Source organism: Endocarpon pusillum (assembly GCF_000464535.1).
Source record: "Endocarpon pusillum Z07020 unplaced genomic scaffold scaffold1962, whole genome shotgun sequence".
Lineage (NCBI taxonomy): Eukaryota > Fungi > Ascomycota > Eurotiomycetes > Verrucariales > Verrucariaceae > Endocarpon > Endocarpon pusillum.
In genome coordinates, this window is record NW_006916107.1 from 22,740 (window position 1) to 44,984 (window position 22,245).

Sequence of the window (22,245 nt, forward strand, 5' to 3'; positions counted from 1 at the left end):
TATGACCACATCAAAGAGCTGGCTTCGGCCAACCATCCAACACAAACCAGTTTTCAATATCCCGTTGTTTCGCATGAGCGAGATCGGACCAGTGCTCACTTCGTCTTTGAGATAATTCATGCCGCCGCGGAAGTAGAGTCTGAGACCCACAATATCGTGCCGGACTTGAAGCATGCCTCGCATTTTGTCCTCTTATACCGCTAAACCTATCTCTCATTCCCTGCTGTTGGATCACGACTTGCTTGTTCGCAGGTATACGAAGAGACAAGGGTCAAAACGTTGAAGTTGCTGCTGCCTCAAAGTTCAGACGGCGTGCATAAGATTCAACGGCAGCACCCGGTCGTAGAAAGTTCTGGTGACTGCGTGGCCCGGCAAATTTTCAATCCCGCGGCAACATTCCTGACATTGCAGGGCCTGATGCTATCAATCGGCGATTGAGCGTTATCCATCCACGCGTGCAAAGCGCGCCGGCATGAAAACCAAGGACTGCTGAATTAATGAAATTTCGCGGCTGCAGGAGGGTCGTGCGTGCATAGGGCCAGTCTGATAATTCTGCAAGAGCACAGGCTTTGAGCCTTGATATATCACTCAATGATTGTAAATTTCGAACTTAGACGCCGCCATCTGTCCAACTAGGATGTGTTTACTGATACAGCCCTACCGGCAGTTACACACTTAGCCGCCAGGGATCGACTTTCAAGGCCAGAAGGAGAATTTTAAATGCGTATTGACTTCTCGTAACGAAGCTATGGCAGTTGGGTGGATACGATGCTGGAAGAGGGCGCACCAGCAACCATATTGCTTCACTCAATCGAGATGTGACTTGACGGACATGATGTCCGATAATTCCGCCGGCACAGACAGGTCAAGCATGCGTCAGGTTCCCAACGCTGTCAATGGTCATGGCTTCGAAAGGGTGAATGCTCGATGGAGTATGATTAGCCACCCCTTAGCCACATAGAAACAGCCTATCGTACTGATCCTTAGCTCGAGTGGCTGCGGATTTTTCATGCCGGATTCTGCTAGAGCTCCATGGTGTGCGCTCAACTAACCAGGGTAGTGGAACCGGGGAAGTGTGGACGTGAAAGCTAGAATCATGAAATGCAGCTGCATGATCGAATCAAAACGTTCCATGCTAGAAGAAAAAAAAACCCATGGAGGTGAAGGCTGAGCCTCCACTTTGCAATTCTCAGCTGTCATCGTCTGCACGTAAAGCGATCTTAGCAACCTCGTGGCTGCCACCAAGGTAGTCTACCAGTGCCTCTTCAGCCCAAGCGAAGCCGGTCGAAAAGGCTGCTCGCTAGCCGGACGACGTTGCCTATTAGGTATTGCATGTAGACTAAAGCATGCAACCCTCAATATGTGCCCAGATCTCGAGAAAGCTTCCGAGAGCATGGCAATGCCAACTGAGATTCAGCTTGATACTTCCATAACCGAGGATGACGGGAACCATTCAGGGTAGAAACCAGTATCATTGAACCAAGCAAGCACCCTGGGCATCTCCAGTCCATGCGGCAGAGCTCCGGGAAGTCTCGAAATCCGCGAATCTTGAGAGGCCGCTTGGCCGTCAGCTCCAGCATGTAAAACTCTGGTAGTGGAACCAGTAGGACGGAGAAGGCCTACCTCGGAAGTGACCTTAAACCGACAGGCGGCACCACTCATCCAATGCTGTGGATGATCTAAAAAGCCCTGGCTGATTTTTTAGTCCATTGGTTTAGACCTCCCCCGATGTCATTGCCAGTGCTCTTTCTTCTGCAAGCATCGTGGAAACGTCTTCGAAAGCCGAGAGCAGAGCTGGTATAGCTATAAAGATGGAGTGGCTACCCGACGCGGATGTAGTCGTAGTCTCTGCAGGTATTCGTCCCCAACCCAATTATGCCAAAGATGTGTTTGTGATCTGAGGTGGATATTTTTTCGGGCCAAAACCACCCACCACTACGTCTTCTCAACCGTGGGTCAGCTTGAAGCTTGGGTTCTGGTGCATTGGAAGATTTTCTATCATATTTCAGCTTCGCTACTGCATCAGGGTGACGGTGACAGTTATTGCTGCGAGATGCTGAGAGTTACATCTGTCCCTGGGCTTGGTTTGGAGCTCGTTCGATGCGTTTGAGTAGCTATTATACAAAAGTTGAACCCCAAGCACACGTCTACAGGGGCAGCAATAGCGGGAAGAAACGGAGCGTGCGGGTGAACGGCGTCTTTGCTCACAAGAATTGCCCCGGATTCCCGTCAAGATGAGCTTGCAACCCAGGTAAGAGAGACACTTCGTGCGCGAAGGAATCTGATGCTGATCTAGTATCTCAGACGTGAATATCACATCGTGGTTCTTGGCGCTGGTTTGTGCTTGTACTCATGCTACTCATGAATGAAAGCTGAATTGGTGGATAGGTGGCGTTGGGAAGAGCTGTCTCACGGCTCAATTTGTGCAAAACGTATGGATAGAAAGTTACGACCCTACGATAGAGGACTCCTACAGAAAACAGATAGAGGTAGATGTGAGTTTCAAGCCTGAAACTTATAGGCTCCCTGGCTGACTGCGCGTTTAGGGACGTCAGTGTATACTCGAGATGTGAGCATAGAAGAATCGAATTGCACGACGATGGCAACTAACCTTGCTAGCCTCGATACGGCAGGCACAGAACAGTTTACAGCAATGCGAGAGCTGTACATGAAGCAGGGACAGGGCTTTCTGCTCGTCTTCTCTATCACCAGCATGAGCAGTTTACAAGAGCTTGCCGAACTGCGGGAGCAAATCATCCGTATCAAAGATGACGAGAATATTCCTCTCGTCATCGTTGGTAACAAGTCCGACCTGGAAGAGGATCGGGTGGTCTCGAGAGCTCGAGCATTCCAGATTTCGCAAGCCTGGGGGAACGCTCCATACTACGAGACCTCGGCTCGTAGACGAGCCAACGTCTCTGCCGCCAGATCATCCGCAAAGACATGCACAGAACTCAGGTGCGGGATCAAGAGAGTGGGTCTGGAGGAAGAGGCGGACGAACTAGCCGTGGCGGCCACCGGTCAAGACGAGTCCGTAGGCGAGACAAGTGTGTCATCCTCTAAAGCGGGTGTTTGTTTGCTTGGTGATCAACATGACATCGATGTCTCTGCATGGCGCTTCGGATTGGCAGAGAATATAGAGATGACTCCATACACCCCAAAAGGATAGACACTGGTATCACTTTCAGCGATAAGCATGGAGTTTGGCGTGAGGGCTTCGCGATCGATTTACCACCCCTGCTAATGGTTGGATGAGGCAAGTCGAAAAGGCGCCAGCTAAGGTCGACTATGAAAATGAGCAGTGCTCCTCCAAATAGTAATGTCGAAGCGAAAGCTGAGCATTTTCACATTCTAAAGACACCGAATTTTGTGACAATTTCATCTCTCCTACCTCCAAGAGCAGCTTGCAATCCCAACCCGAGCATTTGGCGAGTCTGAGCGGGTGCTATAACGCCGTCGTCCCATAGCCGCGCAGATGAGAACGCTGCGTCACTTTCGTGTTCAATGCGATCCCGCAGTTCAGGATCGACGGTCTTGCCGACAGTCTCCATGACAGCTGTTAATTGTTCGGGCCCCATGACGCCGATTTTGGCATTTGGCCACATCCACAAAAAGCGTGGCGAGTAGGCTCGCCCACTATAGCGACAACTCAGTAAGCACTCCCGACCAGGGGTGTCTTGACTCACCACATGCCATAGTTACCAGCACCTGCACTCGAGCCAACAACGACTGTGAACTTAGGTACGTCTGCACAAGCTACAGCTGTAACCAGCTTTGCTCCATTCTTGGCAATTCCTCCCTTCTCGGCCTCCGCGCCTACCATGAAGCCACTGATATTCTGCAGGAAAACCAGGGGGACATTTCGTTGGCAACAGAGCTCAATGAAATGTGCCCCTTTCAGTGACGATTCAGAGAACAAGATGCCATTGTTTGCAATGATACCGACCTGATGACCGCATATCCTGGCAAAGCCTGTCACCAAGGTTGTCCCATAGTCTCTCTTGAACTCGGCGAGCTGGCTCCCGTCGACGATACGAGCAATGATTTCCCGAACTGGGATCTGCTTCCGCAAGTTCGTTCCTACGATTCCGCCGAGTTCGTCGAGATCGTACAGAGGCTCCTCAAAGACTTTAGGGGCGGAGGCCTGACCCGGCCAATTGAGATTTCCTATCGATCTCCTTGCTAAGACCAGAGCATGCGCATCGTCAACAGCCAGGTAGTCCGTGACTCCTGATATCGAGCTATGCAGTCTGCCGCCTCCGAGGTCCTCAGCGGAAACCACTTCTCCGGTCGCCGCTTTTACCAGTGGCGGCCCAGCAAGAAAGATGGTACCTTCATTCTCCACGATGATGGATTCGTCGCACATTGCAGGCACGTACGCTCCACCTGCAGTACAGGGACCCATAACTACGGATATTTGTGGTATACCCATGCCGCTCATTCTTGCTTGATTGTAGAAGATCCTTCCAAAATGTTCACGGTCCGGGAATACATTCGCTTGATTCGGCAAGTTCGCACCGCCTGAGTCGACCAAGTATATGCAGGGTAGTCTATTCTGCTGAGCTATTTCTTGTGCTCGAAGGTGCTTTTTGACCGTTATCGGGTAGTATGTGCCCCCTTTGACCGTAGCATCATTTGCTACAATCATGCACTGCACGCCTTCGACTGTGCCCACACCGGTGATGATTCCGCCGGCAGGGATCTCCTCCTCGTAGACTTCGTATGCGGCCAATGGCGACAGTTCGAGAAATGGGCTTCCAGGATCAACAAGCACCGTTACTCGATCGCGCGCAAGCATCTTTCCTCTCTGGACATGCTTGTCTCTAGCCTTCTGTGGCCCACCAAGGGCAAGTTTCTTGTGCAGTTCAGTGTATCTCGACATAAGATCACCCAAGCGCTTTGCATTCTCCTTGTACTCTTCCGTAGACTTGTCCACAAGCGTGGGTATGATAGAAATGGCAGAAGCATGCTGCGGATGTGTAAAGGTAGCTGCTCCACGCTGGACAATCGCCAAGGAACAACATGTCTGCGGCTTCTTGTATTGGAGGGGTGCCCGTATGCTGCGGAGCACCTGCAGAGACAGCACTCTGGTAGCGGGATTCATGCTCAGCGAACACTGCCCGGAGAGTGCCAAACAGAGATGGTCTCCCTCACATACTCGGTGTTCGATGCTATCGTTGGAGAAGTGCAAAGAGTTTACCTCGCTTGACCAAGCTCCCGGTAAAGACCGGAGGACCGCGAATAGCCGCACTTCATCTCGAGGATGAGTTGCATTACATATGTCCCAGCATCTGTCTTGAAACCTTCAAAGACTACATTGTTATGCCCATATGATTGAATGCCTGATCGTTACTCAATCGCTCAAGAGAATGGTGCCCATGGCGAGCCAGCGTTTACTCTCCCGTGCCACAAGGGCTCTACGATTCTCCCTGGCTTCCAGGCAATTACTTCGCCCCTCATCGACTTCGTCTAAACATCCATCCGGCTTTACGCCACCTACCACGGAGGATCTCTACGAGTTGCGAGAACGGGTACAAGAGTTCACACGGCGGGAAATACCCGAAGAAGTTGCAGCAGCGACAGACCGCAACAATGAGTTCCCCAATGCAATGTGGAAGAAACTCGGTGAAGCTGGCTTCCTTGGCATGACTGCTGATGAAGAATATGGAGGCCTTGGGATGGGCTACCAAGCGCATTGCGTCGTGCTTGAGGAGATTAGTAGAGCGTCTGGGTCAATTGGACTCTCGTATGCTGCGCACTCGCAGTTATGCGTGAATCAGCTGTGCTTGAACGGGTCGGAGGAGCAGAAGGGAAGAATACTGCCAGGCCTCGTATCCGGAGATAAGGTCGGAGCGTTGGCCATGTCAGAGCATTCGGCCGGGAGTGATGTTGTGAGCATGAAGACAACAGCAAAAGAAGCTGATGGTGGTTGGGTATTGAACGGGACGAAGATGTGGATTACAAACGGACCCGATGCGGATTACATCGTCGTATATGCGAAAACAGACCCAGCAAAGCAGTCACGCGGTATCACTGCATTCATTGTGGAGAAGTCGTCCAAGGGCTTCTCGTGCGCCAGAAAACTGGACAAATTAGGAATGAGGGGCTCTAACACTGGAGAGCTGATATTCGAGGATGTTTTTGTGCCCAAAGAGAATGTATTAGGAGAGCTGAACAAGGGCGTCACCGTTTTGATGGAGGGTCTCGATCTTGAAAGGCTCGTGCTCAGCGCTGGTCCCTTAGGCATCATGCAAGCGTGCCTCGATCTGGTGCTGCCATACACCCACACCCGCAAACAATTCGAAACCCCCATCGCACACAATCAACTGGTGCAAGGAAAGCTAGCAGACATGTATACTAAGTTGCAGGCAGCAAAAGCGTATACATATACCACGGCGAAGATGGTGGACGAAAAGGGTGAAGTCCGAACACAAGATTGTGCTGGCGCAATACTATATGCTGCTGAGCGTGCGACCGAGTGCGGCCTTGATGCGGTGCAACTGTTAGGTGGCAATGGCTACGTCAACGAAATCCCGGCTGGACGACTTCTCAGAGATGCGAAATTGTACGAAATTGGTGCCGGGACCAGCGAGGTCCGGAGAATGGTCATAGGTCGGGCGTTCAATAAAGAATACGCCAGGCAGGCGGTGTAAAAATCAACTGGTCAAGCCAGAGAGGTCGTCACGCTGGCAGCCAACGTCCCTTCCAGATGGCTCCCGCATGGTATGCAAAGCACAGATGGCGCCAATATGCAAATGGTCAAGACGCTCCAAATATATACAAAGAAACCAGGTCCGCTCAGCTAAAGGCCAGCTTCTTCTGACCTGTCTGAGGCTTTCCTCCTCGCCCTGGCCGCATTGTGCCGCTGCCACCGCGCTTCGACCTGACCACACTGTGGCTGTTTGGACGAGCAATCGTGTCAGAACCTGTTTGATGTCGATCTTCATTCTCGAGATCTTTGGCAAAATGCCAATCTTGATGCTCGGCTTCTTCGATTCTAGGAATAGACTTTTGACAGGCTTTACAAAAGTACGTTTCCAGTTGCTGTTGGTGAAGCTCCTGTTCTTTGGGTCGATCGTCTTGCTCGGGTTTTGACGACTGCTGATGTCCAGGATCTGTCGCGTCATTATGCTCGGGGGTTTGAAAGCCGCTGTCTGCATCGAAGTCTTCATATTCTCCTGTGCTTTCAGACTTGCTGAAAAATCGCCGAATGTTTGGGTCGTCTGCAACTTTGCGCCTTTTGCGCGGTCCAAATTCTTCGTCAGTAGAATCATGGCCATTCTGCAAACGCTGGGCAGAGTTGACTGTCTTGGCTTCGTCGCCGCGAACTAGAAAGCCGCCAATGCCTCGATTGCCAGTGACACCATCTTCGAATCCTCCGACACTCAAGGACAAATTGGCACAAGGCCACGCACGACCGTCGACTATCACTTGCCCGAGCAGCGTCTTAGCCAGATCCAACAACGACCCCTCATCGATCCTTCGACCTGATGGAATGGGGAGTTGCTTCGATCTCGTTTGCCCTCCTTGCCGATGATGGAGGTTCACTGTTTTTGGTCGTCGTTTGTTCTCTACCACACCCTCCTCAACCAGGCGGGCATAGATATCTGCGACGAAGATACGCAGCCACTTTTCAGCCTGATCGGTTGAGTTGATACTTGGTCGAAAAGATTTTGCGGATAGCATTGATTTGATCTGAGTTCGAGGGTTGATCTCGCTCGTGTCTTCCCCACGTATAACCCCGTAAAGCCATGTACCAGTATCATCTCCTACCTTTGCTTTTAGTTGGTCCAGGGAAACCGTCAGTAATTCCGTCAACTGATCCGTTCCAAAAGCCGAGACCACCTGCTCACCGAGCTTACCGCCCAGATTGCGGATCTTGGTGAATTTGAAATCTGAAAGAAAGTGCTGAACAGCTCGATTGCGCACGACAGTCTGCGAATTGGGCTTTTTGTAACCACTACCCAGTTTTGCCATCATCTTGTTTCTGGCGATGCCGGCTGAACAGGTATATTTTAGCTTTTCCCGAATGGCTTTGCGTACATCTCGTACGATTTCCGAGCCAATCAGCATAACGATATCATCCCAGTCAGGATCGTCGTCTTCTGTCTGCGAGGAGTCAAGGTCAACCAGAGCATCCGCTTTCCAGTCTAGGACCGTTGAAGGGGGTTGAGGGAGGTTCTCCAAAGGATCATCATACGGAGGAGGACCCGCGAGCTCAGGATACCTTTCCAGCAGTATGGAGTGAACGTGTTCAGATAGGTCAAGAAACACCTCATCTATGCTTGCTTTCTCTACCTTCTGGAGTGGCGCAGGAGGGAGTGTCTCCTTAATCATTGCCAGGATTCGCCTTGACTGCAGGCGATATGGATCCAGGGACACTTTGTCTGTATTGATGCTCTTAGAGCTGTCTGGCCTGTATGCCCATTTATCATCTCCCTCCCTCCACGTAGCTACATGTTGCATGATCAACTGCGGACATAGCTTCTTTGCTTCCGGAATGGCGATGAAACGATTGAGTCCAAACGACCGAGCAGGATAATTGACTGCGATCAGTCCTTGCCATTGTTGGACGGCCAGCGGCTGATCTTCCGCAACTCCCAGCCGGATCATCTCACATTGCGCGTAGAAGGCATCGAGGTCAATATGTGCCACCACTCGGAGAGGACAGGATGTAGAGGACTGGCTGAGGAGACTCAGGTGTTTGAAGGTAAATTTGGACTTCCTGCGTGGTCCTGCCACGATCGGTGAGGATGTAATGAATGGTTGAGATGAGGACATGTTCGATCGGTATTGGTCATGGTCGTTACCTCTTGGTTGATGAGAGTCCCGACTCACTTGATGAGATGGCCAAGCAGCACACGCCAGTATCGATGAATGGAATAATCACTTCACGTCGAGTTGTAAGTCGTCGATCAACGCGAAGCGCGACTGGATCGCCGACCTCGATGCTGTCCAGCTCTCCTGTCCATCGAGTTCCACTATTGCGACCCTCAAAAGCCTGGGCAATATTTCGCCAGCCCGTACCCGCTTCTGTACATGATACATAGACGTCAGTTCGTAGTCATCAGCTTCGTACTGACATCTTTCCCTAAAGTTGATTCCCTGGTCCAGTTGGAGGGGGGCTCTCGTTTGTTTATTTCAGCACCATGACCCTTCTTGCGTCCACAAACATGTCTAAAGAGACCACGCTGCTCGCTTTGCTGTTTCGCTAAGACGAAAATCTGTATTTGTATTCCTAATTCTTCTCTCGGTGACTACAGAGTCCTCTCTCCCTCTCTCTCCCTCATACAACACCACAGTGCTCTTTCCAGCTCCAAGATCAGACACGTTCTGCTACATGGAACCCTCTTCCACCAGTCAAGCTCCCAGCACAGCCTCCACCTCCTCCGTCCGTCGAAACCTCTTCACAAACCACCTCTCCCACCGCCGACCCCCGATCTAGCCAGCTCCAACTTGCCCTCCGAACCCATCCGCAACCCTAGCGCCAACTCCTCCACCCACTCCCTCTCGAACCTAAGTAACGCACCCCCTCCCCGCCGCCCAACCTCCCGTACCCAATCCACCGACTCTCTCAACAACCCTCTCGCTACCACCAACCACCACTCCCGCAGTACCACCGACCTCAGCAACTCCAACAACACGAATGGCGACATCGTAGCGCGCGACCGCAGCGGCCGACCCGACCTCCCTGAAATCCCGCTTCTACCCCCACATTTCCGCCTGTCGAGCTCCGGACCTCGCGGCGGCGGCGGCAGTGGTGGTGGTGGTGGCGACGACGCCAACAATACGGCCGACGAAGAGGGGGTGGACATGGACGACACGGAGGGGATGGAGTTGGAGAGCGCGATGAGAGAGAAGGAGGATCAGGAGCGGATCGAGAAGAGTTTGGTGGATATGATGTATCGCAGTCGGATGCGCGGAAATGGGCATCATGGCCATGGTGGAGTGGGCGGAGGAGGAGGTGCTGGTGGTAATAAGGGATTGGGGCAAGAGAATGAAGAGCTCCTGGCGCTGGTACAAGCGAGTCTGAGGAAGAAGGCAGCGAGTTTGGAGGAGGATAGGTGGATGTTTGAGGGGGAGACGGGCGAGGAGAGCTGTTACGGTTTCAGATGAGGCTCAAATGCAGCATTCATGGATGAATATATGATCTACCGATATGTACTGCGGTGTTGCGAGTGCCATACAGGAGACGACACAATACCAGTTAGATGCTCAGTCAAGGTCCATCGTTGGCGGTGGTGCAGGCTCCTCCACCTTCTTCACCTCTGGCTTCGGCTTCGGTGTTGATGACCGCGGCGTGCTCGGCTTCGGAGTACCTCCTCCACCAAAGAACATGCTACCCATCATATCGAACAGTGGATTCCCGCCTTTTGGTATCCGTATCCCAAACCATATCTCGCCGATGTTCGCTAGCGCTTCCCCCCATAAATCCTGCGTCTCCTTGAGGTGCACGGCATAGTGCTTGGCAAGCTGCTTGAAGAGGCCCGAGTCCCCTTTTGGGCAGGCTAAAAGCAGGTGTGATATGAAATTGAGGAGTGGTAGTGAAGGAAAGACTCGAGTTTCGGATTTAGAGGACTCTATTGACTGGGTGAAGAGGTGTGGGTTCGTTGAGGTGAGCCGTGAGGTGAAGAGCTGGAAGGCCATAGATGCGGACGCGAGGTTGCCGAGAACGAGGTATGGAAAGACAGAGCGGGAGGCGTAGGTGGCAGCTAGATGGGGTGAGTCGGCCGCGTACCACGTGTAATGGAGGTCAGTCAGAATCGGCACCGAGGCAGCTGTGCCCAGCAGTAGATGTCGCTCCGCCTCGTATGCTTCCCCTTCTTCCGCATACACCGCGCCAGCTGCGTAGTGTAGTTCTGGGTCACCTCTTTCTAGCTCGCCGAACTTCCCACTCCAGCCGATCATCTCCTGGATGAATCTCTTGCGCGTTGGCTCCTCTCGCGGAAAGGCTCTCAGGATGCCAACGAGCCTCTCCTTGTTTTCCTGGTCACACTCCCTCTCTCCCTTATTGTAGACGTCGTTCAAGAGCATCATGCTCAGGACACCTCCCGAGCCGCCTTGCCCGGCATTGAGGAGTAGCACCGCGCCGTTCGAGAGGATGTCTGCTGCATTCTTGTGGTCTCCGGCTTTGACGTAGCGGGAGGCCACGACCCGAAGCTGCTGGTGAGCTTCGTAGAAGTTCCCTTCTGCGATCCTGAAATATGGGGTGTCAGCTATAGGCGTTTGTCTGTGGTGGGAATGGGTTGGACATACTTCTCTTTTTGGCGGGCAATGGTCTTTGCGATTTTAGCTGACATGATGACTGGCTCGGTGAGTACCTCAACAATGCGTCTGCAGCATTATCTTCTGCAAGCACGGAATATTAATACTATGGCTCAGCGGGACAGTGGTGGGAGGTGGCTTTTGGAGAAAGAAACAACTAACGTACACTACCACTTGGCGAGACACCCCACTTGGCGAGACGGTTTTTCGCGCAGCGCGTTCGGCAACACTCAAATTTCGAACAGCTATAGCTCTACCAAAATAGCTCGAAATGGACTCAAACAAGGAGCATTCTATTCAGCAGGCCTCAAATGACGTTGATCTAGGCCTATTTGACTCAGTTCGTAAAGCTGCGAGCTATTACGACGTTCTAAATTCGACCCTGGCCCATCAACTGATCGCATTTCACAACAGCTATCAAAACAAGAAGAAAAAGTGCTGATTCAATACTTCCGAGACCTACAAAGGCAGCATTTATGCCCGAATTACGCTCAAATCCGTCGAATGATTACAAAATTGCTACTTAGTAAGGGGGATAAGATTCAATTAGGCAAACACTACATGGAGCGTTTAATAGCTCGCCATCCAGAGCTTAAAACGCGGCGAAATCGACTAATGGATATCAAACGACTCATGGCCCTTGATTCTAGCGTTATTAAATGCTTTTTTGCCGAATTTAAACAGCTCTGCAGCTAAAACGCAGTTGAGCTGCAAGATATCTACAATATAGACGAAACAGGGTTTCAGATAGGGCAAATAGCGTCGAAATACGTTGTTTTTGACCCTGCTATAGGTCGCCCAGTGGCTCCAGCATCAGTTAATACTCAATGGGTCTCTATTATCGAGTGTATAAATACAGAAAAGGCTATTAAGCCCTATCTTATCTTTACTGGCAAGAATCCTGAGCATCATATGTTTCCAGAGCATGAGGACCTCCCTAACGTTATATAGGCCTTTTCTCCTAAGGGATGGACTGATGAAGAGCTAGCTATTAATTAGCTGCGTCGAATATTCGTTCTAATTACGTCAAATAGCAAGCATATTATTCTGATACTTGATAGCTAAAAGAGTCATATTACTGGCGAATTTCAGTATTACTGCCTCGAAAACAACATCCACCCTCTCTATTTGCCAGCGCACGCTACTCACAAACTTCAACCTCTTGATGTAGGTCCATTTTCGCCACTTTCAAGCGCGTACAGCCGTGTAGTCGAAGAATACGCCCCAACCGGCATAGCAGCACTCAATCAGAGTATTTTTACTGTACTTTACGTACAAGCGCGTTAAGAGGCATTTACTGAGCGAAATATTCGCGCAGGATGGAAAAGAGCTGGGATTTGGCCAACAAATAAGCAAAAACTGCTAGAGGATGCTGAAATTCAAAATTTCAGCCGTACAACGCCTGAGTATCAACCTGCGCCTATCAAAGAGGGTCCTAACCATCTCTATAGCACTCCGAAGAAGCTAGATGAAATTCGAGAGCTTCAAGCGCAAATTGAGGCCAAAGTTAGTCCTCGAACTCGACGCTCTGTACGCAAGCTCAGCCACGCAGCTATTCAAGAGCATGCTGGCGCGCAATTGCTTCAAAATGAGCTCAACAATTTACGCAAGCAATCTCATCAGCAAGAGGTCAAAAAGCGCTCAAAACGCATGCTAAAAGAGAGGGTGCAGCGTTCGTGGAATCTTGAGGAGGTCAGGGCTGCCAAAGAGGGCAGAGCGCCCTCCAGGGTGCAAATTACGCACCGTGGAGAGGATTCGTTACGCATAAGAATTCTCTCAGATAGGCTTAAATAGGAAGTATCGTCAGCTTCATTATTTCCTTAATTGGGTGTCTCGCCAAGTGGGGTGTCTCGCCAAGTGGGGTGTCTCGCCAAGTGGGGTGTCTCGCCAAGTGGGGTGTCTCGCCAAGTGGGGTGTCTCGCCAAGTGGGGTGTCTCGCCAAGTGGGGTGTCTCGCCAAGTGGGGTGTCTCGCCAAGTGGGGTGTCTCGCCAAGTGGGGTGTCTCGCCAAGTGGGGTGTCTCGCCAAGTGGGGTGTCTCGCCAAGTGGGGTGTCTCGCCAAGTGGTAGTGTACGTTACGTCACGGACTCGTTGCCGCAATTGCGGCCCTTCTGGTCCATAATAAACCACCGAGTACAACACAATTATCAAATATCATATCTATTTCCTGCACACTGCTCGTTATTATTGTTGCCATCTTCTCAGAAGGTCCCAGAAATATATGAGGTGTCGCCCTAGATTTGCTGAGGAGATTGAAGGTTGAGATCCCCACGACATCGAAAACGACCCTCAGTCATCTTCGCTTGCGATTTCATGCCATGTCCACTGCTTTTGCTTCAATCCGCTTGTCCCATTGGTCATTACCCAAAGGAGCCTCCAATTGGCAGAAATCCAAAAGCGAATGGTAATCATGCGATCATTTGTAGATCTCGCAGTGTTTCATCTTTCGCCTCTTGAGTCGCTCCTCATCCCTGCGCGCGATAAGACAGCCACTCCGTGATGGTTACTGGAAGCACGTGGGGAGAGACTGGTTTACTACTCCGTACGACGTAGTGGCTACTTCGTTTCGCAGAGAAGGACGGAGCAGCTCGCTTGCAGTTTATGGCCTTTGCTCAGGGTGCGCTGCTGAACATCTCCACGTCATGTCCACACGCTGTACAGGGCCAGGAATTGTGGGAATAAGACCCTCCTCTATGTGCAAAAAGATCATCAAGCAGCACCAATTACCTGTAGCGAAAATGGCTCTCTCCGGGTTCTGCATCTTGCTCTCGCCTGTCACGAGAGTGGTAAAGGCCGCGCGTCAGAATCCTGGCCAGTGGAGAGCTCCCCGAACTGCAAAGTCAAGGATGTACTTGTGTGACAAGCATCGAAGACTACATCATGAGTGGAGGGCTGCAAGAACTGGTGGATAGCTCCTCCATCAAACCCCATCATACGGCTGCTGTAGGTGAAGGCCTGGAGAACTAACATCGTCGACAGCATGACTGGTCTTCGGTATGGGCAGTAGAAGACCAGGTTTATGATACCTGGATCGTAAGTTGCCTGTCCAATGCTGCGGCATGAAAATCTCTGCACTGCAGGTTACTACGTAAGTTTGCTGAAGCCTGAAGGGGAGTAGCGGCTTTGACGTCGACTCTCCGCTCGCTGTTTCAGATCTCACCATCACCATCACCACTCACCAATTACCTTATCTATGCAGTGACTTGACCTCGCTTATTTCAATCAAGACTCTGCTGGCTGATCTGGGCTGTTGGAATGTTATCAAGTCTGTAATGAACGAGCACGCGAAACAAAATGTCTGCTGCGTTAAGCTTGGTTCACGCATCACTGTGGTACGAGTACCCGCGGCTGACTGGCATTATTCAGCATTCTTAGGCGTCCTCCGGCAAAAATGGGGACAAAAATGGGGACGAGGAAGCGAACAGGGGAGCCGGAAGACGGACCGAAATGCTTGTGGGTCCAATTACCCTCAGGCTGCCAGTACCAAGTGCCCATAGAATTGCATGCTTATTAATTCAGATGCCTTGGCTGAAACAAGGTTTTATATTTCCCCAACTACCCGAGCTCCGTTCTTCTTTCGTCATGCAATTTCCTAGGTTTGATCAATCATTTCCTCTCTAGCCTGACGTGCGTACCGATTGGGCCAGCGAGGCTCTTGAGCCATCTCAGTCGTAGAACCGGCTGGCTGCTGTTGCACGCACAAAAGCGACTCGAGTAGGCTGCGGGCTTTGTCTTGCTGGCCTCCCGCTCTCTCCTGTCATGGCCCGCCACTTGATTCTTGAGCTTCATGAAGATCATCTTTGCTCGCCTGTTTGCATAGATTGCACATGTCCACACCCTGCACAGCGCCTGCAGCTAGCTGCATATGCACTAAAAGTCCCGATCGCTTCGAGGGTTAATATCCTATGGTCTTCAAACCCAAATATGACTTCGGTCTCCCCAATGTTCTCTCGACACGAAAACATGGTTTTCGTTAGTTTCTCCTTGGCCGAGCTAATATTTGGCAATGGGAATGTTTGTGCCTGGATCAAGTGTACCTAAGCCTATCATGGCAAGAAGCTGTGGTTGGCAGCTCACCCTCACTGCTGCACCGGTATGATGAATTGACAATTGTCATTACTTTTGAGTTCGTCTCGCTGGCTAGTACCACAGTACTAGGGGACCACGTCCCCTACCCTAGTACGTGTGCATCCTTTGGGTGTCTAGCTTTCAATGGTAACCCTTGTGGTTCTAGCTTTCTTGTGGCGTGTTGTGAGTCCGAATAGTTATGGAGAAATTGACCGACTTTGCTGGGCTGCAGAACTGCACGTACAATCCCTGGTGCGGAATTCCCTTGTTCTTCCTCAATGTCGATCTCGTGCTCTGTTCCATGCGTCATTCCTCCGTTGAAACCCGTTCGTTATGGGATCAAGTTGTTCTCCATCCTTCTGAGTGTCCATGTTACTGTCGAACACTCATTCTTGGCAGGCAAAGGTTGATACTTTGGGCTTAAGTGGCCTTACCATAACATGCGAATTTCTATAGCCCTCATATGGCCCTGTGCGTTTGTTATACTCTGCGCATGTACCGCAGACGTTGGTCCAAATGCTGTTGCTCGCCGGCAGGAAGTTGAGGCAACAATTCCTGAAACCAGCCCATCTTCTACCTCGAACGAGCCATCGGAGACCCAGGAGACATCCACGTCAAGGTTTTCAACTAGTACGGGAGCAGCGACATCTGCGATTGATACCGGAAATGCTGCATCATCCTTTTCAACATCCACAAGCACCAATGCGGTACCTTCGGCCACTTCTACAGTCAATGGACCAGTTCAGACATCATCGAATGTCACGGACGTTGCAGAAGGGAAGCATCCAGGCGGACTGCCACTGCCGCCAAAAATAACCCCTGTCCTTTCAATTGCTGGCGTCTTCCTCATCGTTGCTGGATTTACATATACCTTGATCGGTATAAAGAATAGATGGATACAGATCTTCTTGTCTTCGGCGTTCCTGACGAGCTTGTCAGTGACAGTACTTGTGGTCTATGTCATGAATCCGCCTGTACGTATGGCCGTTCAGGGGGCCTATCTTGTGGCAGCATTCATGACAGGTGTGATCTTTGGCGCTGGCTCTCTGATTTTCAAGGAAGTCACAGAAGGTCTGGGCTGTCTTTTGGGAGGCTTCTGCCTCAGCATGTGGCTTCTCGCGTTGAGGCCTGGGGGCACCGTCTCTTCCACGGAGGGCAAGGTGGTTTTGATCGCGGCATTCAGCACCACTGTCTACGCCTTGTCCTTCAGTCGCTACACTCGTCCGTATGGCCTTATCGGTGCCACGTCTTTCGCTGGTGCAACCGCGGTTGCCCTAGGCCTCGATTGCTTCAGCAGGGCTGGCTTGAAGGAGTTCTGGCTCTACATCTGGAATCTCAACGACAACCTGTTTCCACTCAACACAAACACCTATCCTATTACCCGCGGCATGAGGGTGGAACTTGCATTTATAGTTTTGATCTGTTTCCTAGGAGTGATATCGCAGCTCAAGCTATGGAGAGTCGTGAAAGATAGGCGAGAGAAAAGGGATGCAGACCGCTTAGAGAACGAAAGAGAACGCAATCAGATGGAAGAAGCGATTGGACGTCGTTTGGAAGAAGGAAATGAAAGAGAAAGGGCGCAATGGGAAGCTGTGTACGGGGATCAGGAAGCGAGCAAGCATACCGCAGCCATCGACTCTGGCTTAGAAACCGAGGAGGATAACAGTCTGCAGAAGGCGTCTGTGAGCGTTCGAGAAGTTGAAGGATCCAGCGCCCCAGCGGAAGTCATGAACGACAAGGATGCGGCAAAAATTCCTGTTGGTGTTTGGCAGGAGAAGTCGTCAAGTTCTCGACCTAATCCTAATTCTTTCCAGCATGCTGGCGATTCTCTTGATGACAGCACCAATGCCCCAAACACAGTCAACACAAAGGAAGCTGAATTATTGCACTCGCCACTTTCACCTATACTGCAACGGCCTTTTGCCATCTCTTCAGCTAAGAAGCCTGGAGCCCACGTGCGCGTGGAGATAATATCTGACGACAATGAAAATCTAATGTTCACATCTCTAGGTGACGAGGACGATATGAACCCTGGTGGCTTTTATAGCAAGGACTCATCATTGGCTGCAACAGTCGATGAAGAACGAGAAGAGCTAATTTCCCTTAGCTATGGCCAGGAACATGCCATTCCCTTTGAGAACAAAAGCGCAGCAGAAGTAGATATACTACCCGACGTCGTGATTACGCCATTTTTTGATTCGTTGCAGCCTCTCGAAGATGTAAAAGCTAGTCTAGCCGACATTCCCAGATCAACAGCAGATGACTCTGATCCTGAAGAGTTTCAACGTCCTGCGGTAGTATCACCCGAGCCTCAAACCAGCAAAGCACTCTTTCCCTCGAACCACAATGACGCCAGGTTCAAACAAGCCACAACGTCTCCCCACTTGCGCTCGAGCGTACCAGAGTCACGAACAGACGACAGTCAAGCGCAAGATATTACACCAAAATCAAACGAAGCATTGTCAATCGATGCAGTTTCAAACACAGAGTCTCTAACGAAAGGGGCTCTGGATAAAGTTCCCAGCCAGCTCTCACATGTTGTGTTGTCGTACCGTACCAACGAATGGGCAAAACATATTTCTACAGCGGATGAGCCTGAATTTGACAAGCTAGAGGTTAGCACAGAGGACGCAGTGGCTGAAGTCCCTGCACACCTGGTCGAGCAACCTGCGCCGGTCCATGCTGAAAAGGTGCAACGGATCGCAAAGACCATGGCCATTTCCCCAATGCTTGCGCAAGATGAATCTTGCGCTCCGGCACCATCGAAGCTCACCCCTATAGTTTCAGGTAAATCCAATGCATCAAGCTCAACCGTGCCATCGGGCCGTTCGTCTTTGGACAGCCCAGTCCACCCAGATGGATTCCAGGCATCGAGCTCGCAACTGAGGCAAAAGAGCGAATCTGCAGCAGGACTAACGGAGTCTGCTTCTGCCGCCTCTCTACTTCCTCCGCCTGGAGCACGTGCTCTCCGAAGTTGCTCGACTTCCATGCCAGGTCATAACCTGAAAACTTCTCCTATTGATGAAAACGTAGAGGCTGAGTTTCGGGTTTCAGCATCCTGTGGCTCGCTGGCACCCTTAGCTGGCTCGACTCTGCTGGCACAGCGAGACAGCCTCCTACGGAACAAACACTCATTTATTACGAAGAGCACAGCCATGCCACCCGATATCACGCATGCGCACCCACCTTTTCGATCCTCCTCCCGCCTCAGCTTGATAGAGGAAGCCCAACCACGATCTGTCAGTCCGCTCAGCAATCTAGACAACGTGGAAGCGCAAGAGCCATTACGTTCTGCCAGTCGTTTGACTTTGTTAGCTCTCAATGACGATGACATGCCACTCTCGCAGCGGAAAGCTCTCATGCAACAAAAACCCGGAACTCTACTTCCCGAAACCCGGTTGGGGGCGGCAAACAATCTTGACGCACACCTTCCGCAGTGGTCGTCCGTAGCCATGACCCCGCAAAAGCGTGAGTCTATGCTTGCAACATGGAGACAATCGATGCGACAAGAAATGGCGTTGACCTCTGTCCCCACAGAGGCTGTTGAAACCCGAAGGGCCGAGATGTTGATTGAGAAGCGCCAGTCTAAGATGAGCCGTGACTACTCAGAAGCAACCAAAGTACACCAAGAAAATGCATTTGCTGAGGCAGTAAGAAGCGGTGATATGCAGGATTTGCATAAAGAAGCGCTGAGAAAGATGCAGGCTAATGCCAATAAACACATCTCTTAGCAAGCAGGTACCCGTCATAATGGGTTTTTGTTCGATCTGTCAGATCTGACGGCCGGCATCGAGGTGGAAAATGCAGGCATCTAACAAAGCAAAAGGAGTCTGGGCAGTGTGAGATGCACCGGAGTCAATGCTGAGTTTAGGATACCCCATGTTTGTCTTGCAATCCCTACTGCACGCTACGTATGTCTTAATTCATCACCATCAAGTCAATATGCATCCTAAGGCGGACAGAAGACGCGACCGATCACCTGCGTTCACCGAACCTGAGTCCAAACATGCAACTTGAATGCTGCGCAACTTTATTCGCTTGAGATTTTATTATGGGATGGAACGTCGTGCAGGTATGATGATAGAATGCAGTAGTATTAAAGTCTAAAGAATAATGCGTACGGACATAAAAAGAGCTGCACTGAAATCCATCCCTTTCTCATTCATTCTACCAGCCGTTACATGGAGGAGACTGAATCTAAAAGAGATGGAGTGAGAGACACCAGCACGCAGCGCAACATGGCTGCTAGCGAGACATCACATCCCCACATGCTCACTTGCCAGCTGCAGCTTCCTACTTGACCACCTACTCTGGATTTGGTGCTGTCTCAGAACAAGGTGGGCTGATGTAAGATGAATTCTGCTATCTCCTTATGTCTGATTGTTGCTCACTCAGCCCGTCCTCCCGTCCTCCCATTCAGAACCCTTATGGTCATAAGGCATCTTCTCAGACTTAATTCACTACAATTTATCGTACTTTGGCCACTCTGTGTACCCAATTTGCCAATCTCTAATCATGTCCCAGTTCTTTCTTTTGTCCACGCTTCTCCTCTACCTATTTGACCTCTCTGTAGCTATTCCTTATCTTGGTAGACGTCATGCTGCCCTCTGCTTCGGCTGCCGCCTCAAACCCTGCCCTCTCGGCTGGCGTGCCCTTCAGTTGCTCGGCCTTCTCCTGGTCTCCAAGCCAGCGTATTGACCTGACTGACATTCATGCCTCTGCCGACCCTCTGCCGGGTCAAGCATGTGGACTCTGCCCTGCTCCAAATGCTCTTGCAAACCACGGCTATCATGATCGAAGTGGCTATACCACCTTCCTCGATTGTGTCACAGCCAGCCGACCGGTCTTCAGCTTGGCCGATGAATTCGCAGATATCTTGTATTTTCAAGGTCAGTTCAATGGAGATGAATTATTAGGGCTTTGATTCTCCATCGGCACTTCTCCTGCCGTTGATTCGACGATCAAGTCTTCTTGCGGAACCCTTGGAGCCATCTTGGATATTTGAACTGCTCGACAAGTCCATTTCTGAGCAGACTGCTCGGTATATCAGGATTGGGAATGGCCCAAATATACAACTCATTCGGGGGCGATGCAAGCTTCTTCAATGCAGATTGGGAAAGACAAGCGTTTAGATGCATCTACGGTCGATTTCCCTACCTTCCAGAGGTTCTGGATAGAACGTAGCCTGATAAGACGTGCGAGAGTTACCAGATCATAGCTAACTAGGCAAAATACCGCAAGCAAAACTCTATCAGCACGAACCCTTATTCTTTTCGGGCTCCTTTTGCCACGCTCGTTGCTACCTTGGTGCTTATACTCTTGTCCCGCGTCTTTTCAGCAATTTTACTCCAAAGCACCCAATGGCACTCTTACCGGACCTGTTCTTGCAAGTTGGAACGGGATTGCATTGATGGCCAAGTGTGAAACTGCCGCAAAAGAATTCGACAGAGAGCGGATACGTGAAAACTGGTGAGTCCCACACTTTCCCAAATGACATTTCGTTGCTTGGGTTCCCCCAGAAGGAGATTGTCGCTCTGACCACCATGCCGCTGACCGAGTCAAGTCATAAACGGCCCAATCCTTAAACGCTTACGAATTCTTTGTGAGCGATTGTTCTGCCTTGATCTCGAATGATACAACACTGCTTTCAATTGGTGGCAATACAAATGGTGTGGATACATTTGCGGGTTTGGATGTTGGAGACCTCACTGGAGGCATGATCAATGGTCAAAGTCTTTTGCAAAGAGACAACTTTGCGTGCTTTTGTTAGTTTAATGATCCTTGGAAACAAGTTAACAAAAACTGATGCATTGACAGATGACCCGTTGCTTCAAATCAACCTAGAGATCAAGTTGCCCAGTGCGGTTGGATCCGGTCTAATCTTCTTAGGAGGTACACTGGGTGCAGTTCTTGACACAATATTTGGCAGGCTTGTCAAAAGTCCAGGCGGTGTCGTCCTTTGTTCAACCCTCACTGGTAAGTTATAAATGGTTTCACCCAGCTCTGCTCGGTGCGCAGTTCACCCGGCGGCATACTCTAGATGGGAGTAAGATCATGATGACAAAATCAAAAGGGGTTTCGCAGTAAGTGGGTACGTGTTGAGAGATTATTTGATGGAACTCATAGAGCGTCGCTAGCTTAAAGGGCAAACATTGTATTTAAATCCAGAAACCCCCCAGTGCACAGCAGACAGAGTGCACTCAACTGGGTGGGAGGCTGTGCTGTGTTGATCGAGACAGCGCAACATGCATGGAATTAGTCTGAAAAATGTTAATCTCGAGCTAAGTTTTTCTGAAACTGCCATAGACTGCTTCAGCCCTGGGCCGAGGAGGGCGGATGTTTTGTTTCAGCAAGGGTTTGGGAGTGAGATGAATGGCTGGATGGATCCGTGAGTACTGAGTGCGCGGCAGGAGTTTTCCTTTAGGTGGGGCGGCCAGGTAATAACGAGATCGGATCCTTGCTGAGGCGACAGGAGGGGGGGTATCAAGATGGTAAGGGCCCTAAGGGGGGGCTTTTTCTACACCTAGACTCTTTTGGGCCGCGGAAAGGAACTTCCAACCCTCTTGCTCGGAGATGGACTCTCGTTAAGACCAGAGAAACACAGCTTGAACACCGCATACAACCTTCATTCTAGCCGAATAGTAGGCGCGGCTTTCAATGGAAATCGTACCATGAATAGAGGTTGTGAATAGAGGTTGCAAATCCGCTCGCTGCCCTGGCCGAGGCCTTCAACTCGATCACAAGGAGTCACTCGCTCCAATCTTGACTTCTGACACCCGCCCCAAATCGCCAGTCTTCTACCCAATACCTTCGCCGAACATTGATATCCCAGGAGCACTCATCTTTCGCCATTTCCCGACACACTGGGAACCGAAATTGTAAGCTGGTGGGGCCATTCTACTGGGAAAAATTG

At 50.8% G+C, this 22,245-nt stretch overlaps 7 protein-coding genes across 7 annotated transcripts; 4 read left to right on the plus strand and 3 right to left on the minus strand.

The window, feature by feature from the left end:
• Positions 1-2,234: 2,234 nt before the first annotated feature.
• EPUS_06536 (uncharacterized protein) lies at positions 2,235-3,169 on the plus strand (the record flags this gene model as incomplete). The annotated part of the gene is made up of 5 exons (XM_007803055.1): positions 2,235-2,251; positions 2,305-2,336; positions 2,389-2,495; positions 2,547-2,569; positions 2,620-3,169. 5 exons carry the CDS (start codon positions 2,235-2,237, stop codon positions 3,167-3,169), a joined length of 729 nt encoding a protein of 242 aa, XP_007801246.1.
• Positions 3,170-3,344: 175 nt separating this feature from the next.
• EPUS_06537 (methylcrotonoyl-CoA carboxylase) lies at positions 3,345-5,104 on the minus strand (the record flags this gene model as incomplete). Its single annotated transcript, XM_007803056.1, has 2 exons — positions 3,345-3,636; positions 3,687-5,104. The coding sequence occupies 2 exons, from the start codon at positions 5,102-5,104 to the stop codon at positions 3,345-3,347; spliced, it is 1,710 nt and encodes a 569-aa protein (XP_007801247.1).
• Positions 5,105-5,378: 274 nt separating this feature from the next.
• On the plus strand, positions 5,379-6,653 carry EPUS_06538 (Isovaleryl-CoA dehydrogenase; the record flags this gene model as incomplete). The annotated part of the gene is made up of 1 exon (XM_007803057.1): positions 5,379-6,653. The coding sequence occupies one exon, from the start codon at positions 5,379-5,381 to the stop codon at positions 6,651-6,653; it is 1,275 nt and encodes a 424-aa protein (XP_007801248.1).
• A 145-nt stretch (positions 6,654-6,798) lies between these two features.
• EPUS_06539 (uncharacterized protein) lies at positions 6,799-8,781 on the minus strand (the record flags this gene model as incomplete). Its single annotated transcript, XM_007803058.1, has 1 exon — positions 6,799-8,781. One exon carries the CDS (start codon positions 8,779-8,781, stop codon positions 6,799-6,801), a length of 1,983 nt encoding a protein of 660 aa, XP_007801249.1.
• Positions 8,782-9,149: 368 nt separating this feature from the next.
• Positions 9,150-10,116, plus strand: EPUS_06540 (uncharacterized protein; the record flags this gene model as incomplete). Its single annotated transcript, XM_007803059.1, has 2 exons — positions 9,150-9,205; positions 9,264-10,116. The coding sequence occupies 2 exons, from the start codon at positions 9,150-9,152 to the stop codon at positions 10,114-10,116; spliced, it is 909 nt and encodes a 302-aa protein (XP_007801250.1).
• Positions 10,117-10,215: 99 nt separating this feature from the next.
• On the minus strand, positions 10,216-11,300 carry EPUS_06541 (uncharacterized protein; the record flags this gene model as incomplete). Its single annotated transcript, XM_007803060.1, has 2 exons — positions 10,216-11,197; positions 11,257-11,300. The coding sequence occupies 2 exons, from the start codon at positions 11,298-11,300 to the stop codon at positions 10,216-10,218; spliced, it is 1,026 nt and encodes a 341-aa protein (XP_007801251.1).
• Positions 11,301-15,772: 4,472 nt separating this feature from the next.
• EPUS_06542 (uncharacterized protein) lies at positions 15,773-19,063 on the plus strand (the record flags this gene model as incomplete). Its single annotated transcript, XM_007803061.1, has 1 exon — positions 15,773-19,063. The coding sequence occupies one exon, from the start codon at positions 15,773-15,775 to the stop codon at positions 19,061-19,063; it is 3,291 nt and encodes a 1,096-aa protein (XP_007801252.1).
• Between the last annotated feature and the right edge of the window lie 3,182 nt (positions 19,064-22,245).